The sequence below is a fragment of the Gracilinanus agilis genome, chromosome X (genome assembly GCF_016433145.1).
Source record: "Gracilinanus agilis isolate LMUSP501 chromosome X, AgileGrace, whole genome shotgun sequence".
NCBI classification, from domain to species: Eukaryota; Metazoa; Chordata; class Mammalia; order Didelphimorphia; family Didelphidae; genus Gracilinanus; species Gracilinanus agilis.
In genome coordinates, this window is record NC_058136.1 from 8,652,305 (window position 1) to 8,672,416 (window position 20,112).

General features: G+C 33.9%; 1 protein-coding gene across 1 annotated transcript in view; it reads right to left on the minus strand.

Annotated features, from left to right (window-relative positions):
* The window catches only part of THOC2 (THO complex 2), a 192,205-nt gene that overhangs the window by 62,840 nt on the left and 109,253 nt on the right, over window positions 1–20,112 (minus strand). The window contains exons 4-12 of the mRNA XM_044682671.1: window positions 18,181–18,232; window positions 11,901–11,971; window positions 8,927–9,048; window positions 8,297–8,430; window positions 6,537–6,703; window positions 5,356–5,448; window positions 3,824–3,979; window positions 2,421–2,593; window positions 1,063–1,258 (exon numbers count right to left, since the gene is read on the minus strand). Coding sequence (XP_044538606.1) covers window positions 1,063–1,258; window positions 2,421–2,593; window positions 3,824–3,979; window positions 5,356–5,448; window positions 6,537–6,703; window positions 8,297–8,430; window positions 8,927–9,048; window positions 11,901–11,971; window positions 18,181–18,232 — 1,164 coding nt within the window. The remainder of the gene's footprint in view (window positions 1–1,062; window positions 1,259–2,420; window positions 2,594–3,823; window positions 3,980–5,355; window positions 5,449–6,536; window positions 6,704–8,296; window positions 8,431–8,926; window positions 9,049–11,900; window positions 11,972–18,180; window positions 18,233–20,112) is intronic.

Genomic DNA, 20,112 nt, shown 5'->3' on the forward strand with positions numbered 1-20,112 from the left:
GAGGGAGGAAGGAAGGAAGGAAGGAAGGAAGGAAGGAAGGAAGGAAGGAAGGAAGAAAGAAAAGATCATCCAGTCTAGACCATTTACCTTAGGTGAGAAAACTTCAGCTTAGAAAGAGAAAATTCCCTTGTTCCCATAAAACTAGTAAAAAACAGAATACAGAATCCAGTTCTACATTTAGTGCTTTTCCATATCTAAACTAAGAAGTGTAGTACCAGGATCCATAGCTCTTACAACTAAGTGATCATACATTTAATCTCTGAGTAACAGAAAGGGGGGCAAGCCCTCAGACAAAGCCATCAGTGCTATCTGGGGCAGTTTATCAACCAAGTATCAAGGGGACTCAAAGTGAACAATAGGGTTATGAGGTCAGGAACAGCAGCCCTGGACCTTCCATGACAGATAGGTTAGTAGTACACATAGATTACAAACAAAAAAAATTCTATTCCAGAAGCATATAAATCAGTTTAGAACTCAATATATTATTATTTTCCCATAGAAACATTATAAATGGTAGATAGTAGAAAAGAGTAGCTGAAAAAGTACCATAGTTTATATTAAAATTAATACAAAATTTCAGCTCTGAACAGCAAAAGCAGACTCTCACTACAGTGACTTGGTAGCAAGAGTTCACTGATCCATTTTAGCACCAGCTATGGGGGCAAAAGCTTTTTACTTCTCTATCATTCTTTAATTGAATGATGTGCTTGCTATCTACAGTTTTTCCACACTTAAGATAAACTCAGAAAAAAAATTAATTGAAAGAAAGTCATGAGTAATAAAGAGGATCCTAAGGGTTACCCCAAATTAAAACAAACTTACTAATCCAAGGTATGGTTTCTAGGTGCAGCATTTTACCCAATGTGAGTTTATGTAAGATTTCACTTACCATTAGGCTTGAGGCCCTTAGACTTTATTCACCAAACATGGGAGTTTTTAAAAATTAGATTAAATTACATTCTATTTTCAGAGCTCAAGAGACATTTCTATATACAAATATGATCCAAGAACAGAAAATTTTCACCTAAGAAATATTTTTCCTAGAAAAGAAATCTTACTAACCTCTTTCATAAATGCTTTCCCTAAGCGCACCACTTTGGCAAACAAAATGGGATCATGAGAAAGGTGAGGACCAAGATGACAGAGCATATCGAATACTTCTTTCTTCATATCTTCAAAACTCTCTGCCTGTTTTGGTGCTCGCTTGTTTTGTAACAGAGCAACAATTGATCCTTTAGCACCTTTAGGTACACCAACTCTATAAAAACCAAGAAATAAAACAATTTTTATACCAAGGTGACAGCTACACCATTTTAAAATTGCTAAGTCACAATCATTTTACATCATTAAGTTATTCTATAACTTCTACAATTTTTGTCCCCATAATTTTATTTTGTTAGATTAGCAGACCAAAGATCTATGTATAGTCCAGAAACATATAGACAAATATCAAGAAAGTAGAAGAGTCCACAACCTTTTTGCCTCACTCCTTAAAAACATTAAGCTTAATTGTCCAATTAAAGGAATTCTTGAGAGCTTTTATTTCTAAATATAACACACACACACACACACACACACACACACACACACACACACACACACACACAAATTGGAGGAAGATTGAACGGGTTTTTCCAAAATAAGGGATGGGCTTCAGTGACACAGAAAACCAAAAAACCAAGAAGATGTAGATATAGCTAATATCAAGTGTTATTACTTTTTAATCTGGGTGCTTGCCACACTAATTATTGGAGAGATAATGGGGGAAGGGATCAAATTTTATATGTAATTCATATGGGGAGAACAATAAGCCCACAATGTTGTCCTGGTAGGCAACTAGATTATTGTAGTTATAGAAGATACTATCCAAGGAGATTTCCTCATAGCCCAGGAGGCAATGAAAACAATAGCCAGTATCTTCATAGGTTTCAAAATCTGGGATTGCTAAGACAGAGACTACTGCCAAAGTTGCCACTGTTATTGCCCCTAAAAAATCTCACAGAACTGAAGTACTCCTAGGATTGTCAGAGTAACTGTGGAAGGGCAAAGCTTGAGATGACAATGGTGAAAAAAAGCAGCCTACATTACCATGGAGTCAAAATTTCAAGAACTACTTAACATGAGATGGAAGTAGATGGCACCAGACACCAACCTTTGTGAAAAGGTAACAGAGATCCAGGGTCCAGGTATCACAATGACCTAAATTTCTTGAAGTACACATGTATTAACTACAGTTTAGATTTGAGAGGAGAACACTTGGCCACTAGTTAATAACTTTTATTAATCAAGATTATGCCCTGTGCATATTTCATACCATTTTAATTTAGTGTAATGTACAAATAATGTACAATTTGATAAAAATAAATATCTCTGATTGTCCTAAAAGATTTCTTTAATGCCTAGTAAAACAGATAACATACCTTCGGTAGAGGGGGTCGATAGTAACATGGATAAGCTGGCAAAGAGCAATGGCTATTGGCCTGTGTGAAGAAGCATAAAACGGGGGCATCTGATCCATAATGTTTTGTGCATGTTGCCAATCACTAATCTTTAACAGAGCTTCCAATAAACCAAGTTTCTGGTTGTCAGGTGGCTAAAAAACAAACACAAGACAAAAAAAATCTAGATACTTTTTTTAAAATGGTACCAGGAAATTAATATAAAAATTATGCTGACACTAAAGCTTTTATTAGTCTATAATTAGAAGTACATTTTTATTAAATAATTAAGTCCACCAAATATGATCTGTACAGTTCCTCAAAAAGATAATACATTAAATAATCAAAATGCTCAGAGAAATAGTGTTCTTATGAAATGAATTGGTTACTTAAGTATCTTTTTGGAAAAAAAAACCTAATTTGCATACTTGCTTGCTTTAAGGACATGGATCTTTTTTGATAATTGAGGATTCAGCTTTAAATCCAGGTCAACATGCTTACATTTATTACCACTGTACTTTATTAAAGGAAGCCAGTCCCATGCTTCAACTCAATCTCAAATCCTTCCCCTTTTCTTAAGAAAATCCCCAATATCAGGGGTTTTATTATAATTTACGTCATTCATATAAAAGTAGACCACTGAAAAAAATTCTGGTTAATTTGGTTACAATTAAATGGAAATTTTGCTATAAAACAATCCTCCTTTGTTCCTTATTATCTGTGAAATTTGAAGTGTTTTCATCATCTGATTTTAAAATAACTTCTGGACTTGAATTAAACCAGTTTAGTGTCACTTATCTTAGTTCATATCTGCCACAAATATTTAATTTTGATTTGAAGATCCCTTTATAAATATTACTTTTTAAGCTTACTAGGGAAAAAAATGTGATCAGACTTTTGAAAAACTTCCCGACAGATTTAAAAGAATAGTCAATTTTAGACATTAGCAATGTCCCAAAAAATATAGGGTTTCACTGACAGCAAGAATGCTTATGAATGGGGGCAGCTGGGTGGCTCAGTGGATTGAGAATTAGGCCGAGAAGGGAGGTCCTGGGTTCTGTTATAAGAGAATTAGCCTTCCAGTTAACGTAAGTCTATTGCTAAACTTTCCCTAATTCTCTTATGACAGTTCAAATCTGGCCTCAGACACTTCCCAGCTGTGTGTTCCTGGGCACGTCACTTAACCTCCATTGCCTAGCCCTTACTACTCTTCTGCCTTAGACCCAATACCCAGTATTGACTCTAAGACGGAAGGTGAGGGTTTAAAAAAAAAAAAGAATGCTTATGAATATATAAGCCCATAAATTGATTCCATTCATAAGGATTCTTCTTTGTAATTTAGAAATAAAGTGCAGTGATTAATTCTACTTGTATATTTTAAGTACCTTATCTGTTTTCTCCTCCTCTTTTTCCTTTTCTTTGTCTCTCTCATCCATCTTTTCAGAAGACAAGACAACCATGGTAAGTTTTCTAACAATTTGCTTGGCTTCCACAATTTCTTGTTTGTGCTCATCAAGAATGGTATTATCCACTGGAAGAAGCTATACAAATAAGAGTTAAAATTATGTAAAAGAGGGGCAGCTGGGTAGCTCAGTGGATTGAGAGTCAGGCCTAGAGACAGGAGGTCCTAGGTTCAAATCCGACCTCAGACACTTCCCAGCTATGTGACCCTGGGCAAGTCACTTGACCCCCATTGCCCACCCTTACCATTCTTCCACCAAGGAGCCAATACACAGAAGATGTAAAAGGGATAATCCCAACTACCTGTCCATTGCATCAAAAAGTTAGAAACGAATTTTCAACAATTTCTCCAAAAGCCCAAGAGGCAGTACAGTGAAGTGGTAAGAATGCTAGTCTTAGAATCAGGAGAGAACTGAGTTTGAATCCTGATTACAATACTACTTACTAGCTATGTAAGCCTGGGCAAGTCATTTGATCTAAGTATCAATTTCCTTATCTGTAAAATGGGGATAGAGTGAGGCAGTATAAAGATACAGAGTAAAGAATACTGGATTCATAGTCATAGGACAGATCTGAGCTCAAAAACCGACTGTGCTATATACTAGACAAAACACCACAGACAAACCACTTAACCCCTCTAATTTTCTCCTTTATAAAATGAAAAATCTTGACTAGATGGCCTGTTTCATGATGACTGTAGGACTTCACAAGTAATATACATGATGAATTCAAAATTAGAAGTTCCACTTATACTTATACCCACAATTTTCCATTTCCCTAACAGGTTTTCTTACTTATTTGCCTTTATTACTTCTCTAAAGGATTATAGTGACTTATTTTGGGACTAATTTAAAAGGATTTAGTAATTCTGAGTTTTAAATAGTTTATCAGTTTAAAGGATTCTAAAATAAGCTTTTGTCTTGAACATTAAGAACCTGAAAAAGCGGAAGAATTAGTTTATTAGTGACAGAGACAGCAAAGTTGAGAGATGAAAGCTACTTGGGGACAGTGAATATATTAGCTTTGTTTTAGACTTGCTGCGTTTCAAATGATGATAGGACCCATAAAAATTATCACAAGAAAACAAGACATTTCAGAATATTCTCTTTGCTCATAAATCCCAATTTGCCAGGATAAGTTCATAAACCATGGGCAGCCCAAAGCAACTATCTCCTGGTTTAAATCACATATTTAAAAGGCATTTACATTAAAAGGGGATAGAATGATGCAGCTCCCATTTCAACTAAGTGCCTAAAAACATCATCATAGTAGGAAGAAAAAGAGCATTCCCAAGTGACCAAATGCAGCCTAGGTCTGGCTCAAGCTTCACTCTTAAACTTTAACTTGTAAATTCTGTCCCTCAACAATTTTACAGTGCTACATGGTTCCCTATTCCTCCTTCCCAACTCTATAATGGACATACAATACTCTTTTCTCTTCAGTCTAAATAACTTACATGAACATAAAGATCGTCTAAATCAATAAGATCATACTGCAGAAGTATTGCTGCAACTCTGTATAAAGATGATGGTGTCTCTCCATTTGGTTCCTAGAAAAAAAAATTAATGAATGCCATTTAACAAAAGAACCACAAAAAAAATCAAATCAAGAGCAATCTTTCTTCTACCTAAAATATGAGCTAGTACAAAGAGCAACGACTGTGGAGAAACATAAATTAAAAACTTACTTTACAAAACTTCCAGTACTATATCAAGTCAGCTACATTAGTACTGCTATGACCATCAATAAGAACGAATTAGAGCAAAAAGATCTAGCTCAAGGGCAGCTTAAGCAACTGGCATTTTTAAAGAGATACTTATTAATACAAATACTTATCTAAATGGTGGCATTCCAAAAACTGAATTTAACATTGAGATACCAAATGATGAACATAATCCAGGGCACCAGAATACTATAGCACCATTGTCTTCATCTCTCCATATCCAGAAGGACCTGAAGCCTTTCTTACTCTAAAATATTTGTATTTCTCTTCTCAAGATCAGAAAGGAGAATAGATCCCCCTGACTGGTTGTAAGAGAAGCGACTACTTTTCTTTGGCCTGTTCCTTCTCTCTCCAAAGCACTTTTGGTATCTTTTCTTCCTCTTCCCCTAATATCTTTCTTTATAATCTTTTCCTTATACTTGAGATTTGAAGGAGGGGAAGGAATGGAACAAATGAGTGCACCTGACTCCTTCCCTCTAGGAGGTCCCAATGGAAGAATAATTTTTAACTAAAGTAAATTAACCAGAAGCCCATTGGGCCTTTTAGCTGCAAATTAAAAATTTGTCCTACCATAATTAGGAGGACAAAAGAATAAAGCCAACAAGATGATAAAACAAGGCTTATTGGAGGTGGCTGGGTAGCTCAGGGGATTGAGAGCCAGGCCTAGAGACGGGAGGTCCTAGGTTCAAATCTGACCTCAGACACTTCCCAGCTGTGTGACCCTGGGCAAGTCACTTGAACCCCACTGCCTAGCCCTTACCACTCTTCTGCCTTGGAACAAATACACAGTATTGACTCCAAGACAGAAGGTAAGGGACCAAAAATAAATAAATGAAAGAATGAATGAATGGATAGATACTACACACACACACACACACACACACACACACACACACACACACACAAAATAATACCTGATAAAACTTGAATTTGAATCCAAGAATATGACATAGTGTTTGAGGTTCACACATATACATATAGGATTCTATTAAAGGTACAAAGAACTCATCATATTCTGGTCTGCATTCATAGACTTCTAAAATGACATCCAGAACTCTGTTCGGGTCCAGATTAAAACATCCTATAACAGACATAAGGTTAACAATATTCATAAGTAAATGAATACCATTTCTTGTAAAGCAGTAACTTCTAGGAACAATTTTAAAAAATAGAATACAGAACAGGAAGTGAGGCTAGTGCTGCTCTATTTCTAGGCAAAGCTAAAGATCTCTGAAAGACTCATCTAGAGCAGCTAGGTGGCTCAGTGAATAGAGAAGACAAAAGAGAGGAGGTCTTTTCTTAACACTGTACACCTAGCTGTTAGGTTCTATTTCCTTCTAGTTTTTCTTGAAAATAGCACTCTTCAGAAAATATTTGAAAAAGGATTTGAAATATCATTAGTATTCCTTGCTATAGTATCTAAATGAAATCTGAATGAAAAATTCAACCCTGATCCTGAATGACTCTAGAGCAGTAATGGGCAAACTATGGCCTGTGGGCCACATGCAGCCCCCTGAAATGTTGTATCCGGCTGCAAGACATTATTCCTAATCTGACGAATACAATGAGTAGGATACGATACAATGAAACTTCAAGAGTTGCCTTAGAAACAGACTGACAGAGGAGCATTTCCTTTCCTTTGGCCCCCTCTTTCAAAAGTTTGCCCATCACTGGTCTAGAGCATTATTTCTTAAACTTTTTGGTACCGCAGATTCCTAAAGATCCTTCCTCAGAATGTTTTTAAATGCACAAAATAAAACACATAGGATTAAAAAGTAAACCAATTATACTAAAATAGAATTGCCAACATATTTTTTTAAAAAAAGTTCACAGACCTCAGGTTAAGAACCTAGACAAAAGGGACCCCATACCACTAGATCCACAACTCAGGAAAGCCATTCTTGCTCAGAATCAAAGGATGAGTTAACTAGAGTAAGCTGCTTTCTAGGTCTCTGGATTTTTGTTAGATAAGTACAAATTAAAAGAAAGAGCACCCTTAAACAAAAGGGGGATTCATAGATTGTCTCCTACCTCATATGAGAGAGTATACAGGGCTTGGCGCTTTTGATTTTTTTACTAGTCATGATAGGATGAAGAGAGAATATAGCACAGTAAGAAAAGCCGACCCAAATCAAAATGAGCTGGGTTCAGTTCCCACCTTTGATACATACTGGTTGTATGAACCTGAACAAGTTCCTTTAGCTCTCAGTGCCCTAGGTTTAGTGCTCTAAGACTAGAAGTTGTAGAAAAGGTGCTGATGTGTATAGACTGAGGGAGTTCACTCTACAAATGAAAATCATTAGTCTAAATGACTAAAATTTGCAAAGCACTTCACATAATATCTCATTTGAGCCTCACAACAATCCTACAAGGTATTATTATATTAAGGTAGTATAAGAATTACAACTGTTATTATCCCCACTTTACACATCAAAAAAACCTTAGGCTATGAGAAGTTAAGCGACTTGTCTGGGCACAGTCATATGTCACAAAAAAGATGATCTGAACATGGGTTCAGGAGTCTGTCCACTATAGCATACTGTCTCTCTAACAGCAAGGATTTTTTTTAAAAAGCATATGGAATACATTAATTTATGGCCTTCTTCTATAGATATTCTTTAGCAATTTTAAAAAACTTTCAAAATGTATACATCAAATGCCATATATGCCTTACCTATTAAAGATTTGATATTTTCTAAGATTAAGTCACTAGTAATACTTCCAGACAAATCTTGCCCCAATTCTGCAATCAATTTTGCATAACCTTCATTCTCTTCTCTTAAGAGGTTGAATTTTTGCTGCTTATAACTGAAAGTAAACATAGTTAAATAAGATCAAGTTAAGCAAATACACAAATACACATACAGCTTTAACGTATTTTACTTGTTGGATTATGGTATTTCATAAAGTTTTAGTAATTTTAACATCAGGTTAAAATTTTCATAAATAAAGAATAAAAGAAAGACTAGTTTTCAAGAAAAACTTTATCTTTTCCTATATAATGTTGAAACTATTATAGTCAAATTCCAAATTATAACACAGGCAGAGGGCACCAGAAATAAATATATTATCTTTCTTTTGTAATGTAGGAAAACACCTTATAGTAAGAAAGTATATTAATTTGGTGAATAAATTGTTTTATAATCGGAGGAAATTTTTAATTTAAAAATGACCTAACTTTTGAGTAAAGTCAAAAGAAACCAAATACTTTGGTCTTTAAAAATAAGCAATATATACAAAATGGGAATTGAAAATATCAATTAACTCTTACCCCCTAATCTAACACGACATGCATAATACTTACAAAAGTTTTGTCTTGATTTTAACAGATTTTTGGTTGAATTGTTGGGACTGCTTAATAAGTCCTAAAGATTCCAATGTTTCTGGATCCAAACGTTCCTTTAGAATTGTGTCTGAAACTAAATACTGCATAAAACAAGAATGACTTTTTTTAAAATACTGTTTTTTCTAAGTTTTCAAGTTTATATTTTTATTCTACATGACTTCAAGGCATTGTCTTAATTCTCAAATACAAAAATCAAATGCTATATATAGGTAATTTAACATGAAACATAATTTTGCTGTTTAAGCAATTTAAGTGAAATGTGAACTCTCCCAAGACTAAAACCAAAAATATTCCAGAGGCACTTGATGTGTATGTAGCCTATGTAGTAGAGCTATGTTTTGGTTGGTTTTTTTAAAATACTCTCAAGGAAAAGTTTGCCATGTATTGTACAAATTTTAAGTACTAAAGGTGAAATTCTAGTTAAACTGAAATCTCTTAACACAATATTCCAATGAGCTATTAGTAAAAACCCGTTACAATACAGAAGGAATATTTCTAGTTTCCAGTATTTGCATTTCACTTTGTTTTTTGTAAAAACAAACAGTATAGAACTAATATTTACTACAAAACAAATTCTAATTTTTATATCAAATCACTTCTCTTCTCCCCAAGACAATTTTTTCTATTTCAAATCTGTTCATATCAACGCATTTTCCTTACATATGCTAAGAAAAATTATACATATTTAAAACAATATAAAAGATTCTTAATAATATGCATTATTTGATGATTTTACTAAATCACTGATAAATTAGCACTTTTTTAATAATCTCACTTCTTGGAGAAATGCTTTTTCAAAGATCTAGACACACACATACATGTGTGCGCATGCACAATTTATCCAAAGAAAATTTCCAAAATTATCTCCTCACACTGGATACAAATGACAGAACCTTATTATACATCATTCAACATATCGCAGGTATACAGGTGGATATATCTTCATTACCATTCATAAGCAATAAGTTACTAAAGTACAAAAAGAACCTTTTTATAGAGTAATCTCACTTATGAGTGTTTTCAGGGACTGGCAAAACAAGGTTATAGTAGTGTTGCAAAGCTCTGAAAATTCTCAGTTAAAATCTCAGTTCTCAAAATTTATGAATGGAAATTTTTAAGATTAAAATCAGAGGTACAGAGTTCTGTTTAGTTTTATTTAGCAAAGAATCTAAGAATGGGAAAGGGAGGGACATTGAGATTTCCAATGAAATTGAGATCAATACAATGTGTTGTATCATATTTGTATTGAGATCAATACAATGGTCAACCAAAATTCCAAAGGATTTCAGATCAAACATACTACTGATCTGACAGAAAGGATATTTGTTATCAGAGATTTAGTTTTCTTCTTTATCAATTGGGATTGGGAAGGAAGGAAGAAGTAACAATAGGACTGTATAAAAAGAAATGTTTTTAAAGATGGTCACTGAAATAATTTTTTAAAGGTACAGAGAAAAAATATTTATAGCAGCTCTTTTTGTAATGGTGAAGAATTGGAAATTGGGGAATCGCTGAACAAAGTGGCAATGGAATTTGTGCTATAAGAAATGATAAGCAAGATTTCAGAAAAAGCTAGAAAGATCTGTGGAAATGGATGCTCAGCGAAATAAAGCAAACTGGGAGAACACTGCACACAATAACAGAAATATTGAATGATTATTATCTATGAAGACTTGGCTACTCTCAGCAATGCAAAGATCTGGGACAATCCTGAAAGACTTATGATGGGGAATGCTGTCCACCTCCAGAGAAAGAACTGTTGGAGTCGTCTTTCACACCAGTTTATTTATGGTTTTATTTTGGGGTTTTGGTTATGTATGACTTGCCTCTTACAACAATGGCCAATATAGAAGTGTGTTTTGCATGACAATAAAAATTAAAAAATGTTTTAAATAAAGTTACAGAGAGGAACAGAAGGAAACAGAAAAGCAGAGTAACTTTGAAAGCTAAAATTATTATACAGCTAAAATGAAAAGGAGTTGTATATAATTGAGACTTAGCTTCATATGCTATATTTCTGCTCTATCTGGCATAAAGAAATATGTCCATTTTATTTGTTGCTTTTTAAGGATTTTAAGATATATTAAGTTGTTTAATATTTTCTCTCCACACTCCAGTACAACCAGAAGGAACAACCTTTCAGAATAAATTATCTTTATTATACTTGAAGGTGACAAACAGAATAGGCAGAGTTCAAATGGGTCCTCTGCATTGAGCTTGATGTTCATTCCCAGGATCCAGCTACACTAGCCTACTTTCTATTCCTCGACAAAAATTTCCTTCTATCCACAAGTGCATTTTCACTAGATGGCCCCATGCTTAGAATGCTCTCTCTCCCTCACCTCCAACTTCTAGTTTCCCTGGCTTCATTCAAGACTCAGGTCAAATTAATCTCATCTTCTCCAGACCTTTCCTGTCCTATCAAGCCCAAATCGCCTATGCTCTAATTAGCTTAATTATAATTTTCATTGTATACACTTTGTATTGTCTATTTATGACCATGCTGTCTTCCTCCATTAGAATGTAAGCTCCTTAAGAGCAGAGAATATTTTTCTGTCTTTGTCTCCCCAGTGCTTAAAGAAAACTGCCTGGCAAAGGCATATTGTAAGAATTTAATAAATGTTTGCATAGTAACAGGAATTAAGAAGGAACTAAACATTTTATCCACCCTCCTTTAGAGTAAGGTATTAATTTTGTTTTAGGCTCTTTTTAGTGTTGTGAATTTCCAGAATGTCAAAAATATAAGGACATAATGCATCCCAAAGTCAAATCAGATTTGGGAATTATCAGATTACCTACTGTTTCAAATTATTACCACTCCACATTCCATATTAGCATTACAAATTAAGAAATCACAAGTCATATCCTAAACTATTTCTAGTTTCTACTTTCATTCAACAACAAAAAAAAAAATTCTAAAGGACATACTTACCAAACAGGATAACACCAACTGTGTAAAATGGTCTCTTTTGCTTTTTTCTTCTAAACAACTTGTCTCAATATCTATGGCAAATGACAAAGATAAATAAAATGAATTGTTTTATAGCTTTTACTGCATGCTTTAAACCTTTTGGCTTCTCCAAACCAGATTACTTCATAAAAAAATTACTAAAATAATTTTTCTTAAATTTGTTACTGCCCTTCACATGTGAAATTGGTATAGACTTTGAATTATTTTTCCTAGTAGTGGTATGATGGATCCATACCATCTCATCAGGTTCCTTTAAGCCAATGGACATGTTCTTGAGGTGGTTAGCCAATATGAAAATTACAGTCTGTGGCCACTGAAATTAAAGTTTTTTTAGTTTAACAATTAATTAAGGGGGGGAAGATAACCACTAGAGCTGTCCAACAATAGAATGAGCTACCATAAAAAATAACAAAGCTCCCCAACACTGAAGTGTTGAAGCACAAGCTGAATAACCACCAAACAATGATATCTTAAAAGAAGATTTCTACACTGGGTATAGGAATAGATTAAATGCTATCTAAAGTCACTTCTAATTCTTTTATTCCAAATGATAGATCAAATACATGACTTTGGCTGGCTTAACATTCTACCCAATTAAGCTTCTCAGCAACAAAACCCTTCAAATATTCAAATAGGATCTACTATTTCATTGATGTGGTTTTACCCTTGAAGGAAGCAAATTGCAATCAATCTATCCATGCCCATGTAATCTTGTACACATTATCATAAAAACTTGCCACAGCCATTATAAAGGAGCTTTGAAATTTCCGCAAGGTAATCTAGCTCACTTTCCTCCTAATTCTACAACTAACTCACTGTCTATGTGTACTGACCCATATACACATACAGACAAGTTCTAGGGATTGCTCATTCAACTCAGTTACCATAATCTGGGCAAGAGACATTCTTCATCCACTTGGCTTTTCCTAGTTAGTCCAAACTCATTTATTAGTCTTGGACATAGTCCAGGAAAGCCTCTAATATTCAAGAACTTGATGCAAGTAGCGCAATATCCTTGGTGAATAAAAAACATTTGGTTAACTTCATTTTTAGGCAATCCATCAACTTGAATTATGTGCTGGATCTTCTCTATCACAGTGGAAAACACAATTGTCTCATTTTGAACTTCATCTTATATGTGATCAAGAAGTCACGGATCAAAGTTCTCTTAAATATCTTTCAGAGCCCAGAATAATTATGGCAAATAAATAAGAAATACCTTATTGGTAGCATTTTGCTCTAACAAATGATATTTGTAATCTTTTACATCTTTCTCAATTGTGTGATGGTAAAGATAAGGTTTGTCCTGAAATATCTGCCTATTTCCTAATATTCTCATCAAAGATGCTTCTCTGCATGGGTTGATTATTCTAATAAAATTTTGTGTGTACAGATAGGAAAATAGGCACAAACTACTGCAATAGTCAATGCTCTCAACTGCCTTTTAATTTTGCTATTAATAAGGGACAAGATTAATTTTCTATGCCTTTGGTATCTTCCCACCTCCTTCAGATAATTTATAAATTGACTCAATGCTCTCATTCATAAGTGTGTTGCCACACTCTACCCTCCCAGCTCCTCAATGTATACCTGGTCCAATCCATCTAATTTTTCAATTTGGGGTCTCTTTAGAACCTCTGTAAGCACAACTGGAACTATGATATTAAAATACCAAGTTTAGTAGTTGCATGGTGCTTGAACTAAGAAAATCTGTAATAAAAAGCCTTTGGTACCTCTTCCTTATTTATTCTGTTTGTTGTTCTTCCATTTTCATTCTTAAATTTCATCTCTCTCCTTAAGGCTTTCTTTAAAGCAGTTTCACTCCCTACTGCTTTTCTCTGCTTTATAAGGTAATACTGTTCATTATCATTCTCCATAAGATTTTTTTTTTAAAAACCCTTAATTTCAGTGTATTGTCTCATAGGTGGAAGAGTGGTAAGGGTGGGCAATGGGGGTCAAGTGACTTGCCCAGAGTCACACAGCTGGGAAGTGGCTGAGGCTGGGTTTGAACCTAGGACCTCCTGTCTCTAGGCCTGACTCTCACTCCACTGAGCTACCCAGCTGCCCCTTCCATAAGATTTTTAAAACGAGTTTATATTTTAAACTAGTGTTGTATCTGGCTGCTGTCTGTTTGGCAAGTCAAGTGTTTGTGGACTTACACTTGTGGTCTCTTTATTATGTTTTATAAACAGTTAAACTTTTCTAAGAAATTATTATAAGCAATGTCAACGTCCTTTCTTCAATCCAATATCCATTTCTCATTATCAATAACTTGTTTGGAAATGTGAGGATTGACTAGTTTCTCACTATTCTTTCTTCAAATTTTTTTGACTTCTGCTCTAACAAGACATAGACCTAACTATAGACAACTGATTCAGGAGTGGCTGATCAGTTACAAGTTGCTTCCTATCTTCAAAAAGCTGGATGATCACCTATATAAAGTGTTTTAGTGGAGAGCCCTTATCACATATGGGCTCTACTAGGTGACTGGTAAAGTCTTAAGTTCTATAATTTTCTTTTTAAATATAAAACAACTAAATTTTTGTGATACTTCTGAGTGTTAACCATGTCTATCATTTACTGGTTCTTTTCTTTTAAAAAGCATTCGTGAGGGGGCAGCTGGATGGCTCAGTGGATTGAGAGCCAGGCCTAGAGATGGGAGATCCTAGGTTCAAATCTGTCCTCAGACACTTCCTAACTGTGTGACCCTGGGCAAGTCATTTAACCCCCATTGCCTAGCTCTTACCACTCTTCTACCTTGGAACCAATATATAGTATTGATCCTAAGACAGAAGGTAAGGGTTTAATTTTTTTTTTTAATTTAAAAATTAAAAAATAAAAATAAAAAGCATTCATGAAGAAAGGACATAATGTACTTTGGCCTCTTTCATTCCTTATTCCTAGTTCATATTTTCTAATATACTTATCACCATCCTCACTCATTCCCATCTTTGAACTGAAATCACCAAGTATCAAAGTATATGTTTTTCTTAATCTAGAAAGTGTTATAAAATTCTTTTTAGAATTTATCTACTTTTTCATCCTCTAAAGAGGTTGATATATAAACTGTCATTATTTTCATAGTATTCTCCTTTTGCTAATATTTATTGCAATATCTCCAATACAACATAATAATGTCCCATGAGATGTTTCTTGTTGCCTTTGAGTACACTGTAAAAACCAACCCCACAAATTAGTATCTGAGAGTCACTGACTTCCTTCTTTCTATTACTTATTTTAAATTTTTATTTGATGACTTAATTGTAATATAATTGGTTTCCTTTATGATCCTATGTATTTTACTTTTATCCATTTAAAAATAAAAACTTAATTCTGAGAAGGGGTCCAGAGATTTCACTACAACGCTAAAAGGTCCATGACTCAAAAAAGGTTAAGATTCCCTTAGTCAAGATTGATATGACTCAGACCATTTAATCACTACACAAAGGATGTCAGATTTAGAATACTAACCACTAAAGTTTTGTAGACTATCTAAAAATAGGATGATCCTTAATATCTCAGTCTCCTTTTCTACCATTTTGCCACCATGAGCACATAAGTGAAAAAAGGCCATGTGACTGAAGGCCATTTTAGAATATTTTGACTAATGAATTACCATAGCCAAGGAATTAATCTACAAGTAGCCAAACTGCTATCAAAATAATGAAACTCTCCATTCTTAGTTTGGCTGATCTTCAAAAAGTAGACAGTCCATTGCTTTAAGTAGAGTGAAAGCTGGACTATCATGTTAAGACTTGCCAGAATAACCTTCAAGAAGTTAAAATGATTTTAACATCCCAATGTTTCAAAAATTACATGGTATTTTCAAATTTTAATGTCATACTAAATGTTCAATAGCTAGCATATTTTCTATAACATTGTTCAGTCATAAAAATTTTTTCTAATGTCAAAAGATAAGAGTTCCACGAATTTCTTCAAGCACTTAAATATATTTGGGGGAGGGGTAGCCCTTGCTTTTTAAAATAAGACAGCTAGGACACACAATGAAATAGTTCCAACTTTTGGTATCAAGTTGCCAATTTTCACAAATACACACTAATATTCATGACTAATCTTTAACTGAAGTGTAATGGAATCTCAGAGTACCAACATTTAAGTTACAGAAACTCTCTTCACAGAGGTTTCAGAGCATCAACCTATCTCCTTCCTGATACTTCAAACAATTACTATCCCCTTTCCAGTCAGTTGGCTCTTCTCTTGACCTTCACTGTCAGTCTTCTCATTAGTCTTCAACATTCTGGTACCTCCAGTTCACCCATCCCTTAAAGCAGAACTCTTTCATTCCCCTAAATCCTTAGGGAATCACAACTTTTCCTTTTGGGGACCTACATCCAGCTTCTTTGGTTTCTCATCAAAATCATTCTCCTTACAGACACCTGCTATTCCTCAATTTTTCAACGTAGGATCTCCTTGGCCTTATCAGAAACTTTGATGAACTTTGTCACTTTACCATTTAGTTAATCCTCCTTTTGCATAGCTGGTGCAAAGTCTGTCTATCTGTCTTTAGGTCTATCAAAGAAGTCCTTCTTGCTGGTCTCCCTGTTTTTATTCTTAAAGCTTCTATGTTTAAAGGGACAATCTCTTGAGCTCAGAAGCCTTTCTACCACAATAATATAGCCATGCATCTCAGTAAAGTCTAGCACCTATCTCCTTAAACCCCAGGAACAAGGTAAGCATGTGGATTTCTTTAGCCATCTTTATCTGGGAAAACCCAGGAAAAGAAATATTTTTATTATGGCTATCATCCATCTTCCAGAAAAGCTGAAATATGCAGGCTATGAATATGGTAATTTCCCCCAAAAGAGCACCAAATATGAATTCATAAAAATTTATCTACTGAAAAATAATTATTTTACAGGTACATCATGAAAATAAAAGCATTTTATTGAATTATTTAAATATAAAACTTTCTTTTCTTCCTGTTGATTTCTAAGAAAATAAATCATCAGAATTCTAAAATACCATAGTTTGAACACTTTAATTACGAGTGAACAAGTTTTTCTTTAAAAGATCTTCAATTCCTAAATTCCACGATAAATAATGACTAGTATACATTTTTAAATTTCACTTGCTTTATGTTATACTGCTCTTAAAATAATTTAAATAAATAAAAAAGAAGTCACAATAAGCTACCCAACAGAATCAAGATAAACAGCCTGAATTTACTGGAAAAATTCACTTTCGGAGTCAATTCCTTGTTCCAGAAAACCTCACTCACAACACTGAACCATTCTGACCTGCTTGTTTACAATTCTGTGTCATTATTTTTGCCAGCTTGAAAGAGATATTTTCAAAGGGGTATGCAATTATTTAGGTCAAAATGTACTTTCAATGAGACATGAAAATCAACAAATTTATCAGAGCAAAAGTAGTAACTGAAATGTGGCATATATACATGAAGACTTTTATTTATCAATAAGTGTTTAAAAGTGGTGCAATATTTTTTTTTATAAAATAAAAACAAGCAAAATGCAATCTAACTTAATAACTATTCATAAGTAATTATGTACACAAGAGTTTAGTCCAGATGTGAGATGTTTGAGTATAAATAAACTTATGAGCCCACTTAAAATAAGGATAAGAAACAGGTTAGATTTCCTTATCTACTTTAATACATGGTCACTAAAACAAAATCGGTTCTCTTTAATTTTTTTTCACTTATCTGGCATAAGTTCATCTTGGATAAAGAGAGAAGCGGCTATTTCTAAAACTGGTTTTTAATTACGTGCTTAAAAAGTTTCTCAACTTCAAAATTAAAGCAGTCTTTACAAATGACCTATTATTTTTTAAGAAAGAGAAAAAAAAATCATTAAAGAGGATGAAGCATGTTAACAGAAATTAAGAATTTTAGACCTTATCATAAAATCAAATAGCCCGCCTATTAAATTGACAACAAAATAGGGTGGTTATTTTATCTGAACTATAGTAAATTATTAAGGTACCACTCCCATCAAATAACCTGAAATCAATTTTAAATTGCTTGGAATGCCTAACCTATCAAAAAAAAAGAGTCAACCCAAAATGCCTGAATTACCACTGTACTTCACTCATAAAACTCCAAAATTTCCAGGAAGAAAAAGCAGTTAACTACATATGTCCAGTCCAAAGAGATGAGTTACCTGTAGAATCTTTTTTTTTTTTTTTTGGGGGGGGGGGGGAGGATAGATTTTGAGTTACCAAATGGCTCTTTTCATAGTTGAAGTGAAGAACTGATACCTACCTAAGATGCAGAATACATCAGCTAGGATGGAGGGCATATCCTCACGATAGTCCTAAATTTTGAAGATATAATTATTATGGCATTAGAACACCACCCTTAAGTGATTTTTTTATATTACTGTTTAAAGGTCTAGGAACCACTATATTGATGTGTACTTAAATCCATCAATTGAATTTTCTATATCCAGAAAATTAAAAAACGTCAGAAATCATAGATGAGAAGCATGGAAATCATGAAATAATTTGACAGAATGTGTAACAGGACAAAAGTATAACTCTTTCAAAAAACATTCTAAGTTAAAAACCACTCATATTAAAGGCACCCCACATCTATCTAAAACAAAACAGTAATAAACTATTGATGAAATATTTCTCATTTAGGTTTATGCTATACTCATATTTAAACTATATAACATTAACCTATGTAAAAATTAATCACTCTCACATGTCATCAGGGTGGGAATATAAGACAATACAACAAAATCCCTAATATACAATTGTCCTATGACCTTTACTCTTTCAAAATACATATTTTTTATATTTGTGTGTATACATACACCAGATCTCACCATCTTTATCTTATTTCATCACTAACCATTTTTATGTTTTTAAAGAAATCCTGTACTTGACTTTTTTGCATTTCTAGTAACATACTTTAGGGAAATTATACTATTTTCCTCCAGACAATCTCATTTTTCCACCTCTATTTTATCCTCTTATCCATCAGTAACCATCATAGTACAACAGCAATTAGTATTTGACCAGCACTATAGCTACTGTAAAAGAACTATTTGCAAAGTCCCAATCGAAATTAACATGAACCTTAAAAAAAAGCTTCTAGGACAAACTAAATAAAATGTATTTACATAATTAAAATATAAGACAGGCCATGTTGCTTTGTTCATATATAACATGAAGAAAGGCACAAGCACAACAAGCAAGCAAACATGTCCAGCATCTAGAAGAGAACTCAAGTGGACATAGCCCAAAAAAGTCCATACTCTTCTTTATACATCAAAATAGTTTAATTGGAGGGTATGTTAAATAAATTACATATATATTCAAATCTACTCCTGTAAACACCACCCCTCCCCAACCCAAGGGAAAAAAACAAACAATGCAATCCAGTTTTCAGAATGGGGAGAAAAATTGTCATCTACTCTGTGATGCTAATTTTCAAGAGTCCTAGGCTCTAATTTTAATCATATTGCTTTAGCTGAACACCATAAAATAAGTCGTTTTAAAATATTACACATTAGATGTAGATGGTGCCCAGAAGAATGAATAGTTACAGACTGGGACAACAGTACCAGGCCCATATTGTGTGAGAATATTCAAAGAACTACAGGCTGCCCCAAATCCCCAAGATACTTTATTCCAACCCCAAAATCAAGACAAGGCACTGAGGAGCACCTGAAGATTATTCCCTGGGCAGCACAAAACTTGCCTATTCCTGCCAACCAAAACAGAACTTAGAAAAGAACTGGCTTGAAGCAGCATTAGGAAGAATTAACACAGAGACAAAGAGCCCCTGAATCCCAAGAAGCATCATGAAAGGTGGTCTTCACCTGTTCTAGGGATTAGTCTGACTCACTTTACTCCCTAAGAGCAGGTGAAAAGTTATGAAACAAAACTAAATTCTAATAAAGAAAATGAAAACAGAGTGCATCAATTCCTTTAACAGAGGGGAATAAGTTTTAACAACTGGTTTCTTCAAGGTTATAAATAATACTATAATACTATACTATAGTACTGGTGGACACTAACAGGCAAAAATAATTCAAAAACAAAGCCCTGCATCATTTTAAAAGAAGAGTCTAAAATAAGTTTCTTGGTTTTAGTCATGTACTAGCATAACAGAAAATGCTTAGCTTTAGATAAGGAATTTTTTTTAACTGGTTAGATTTTAACCAGGGTACTGGTGATATTTTCA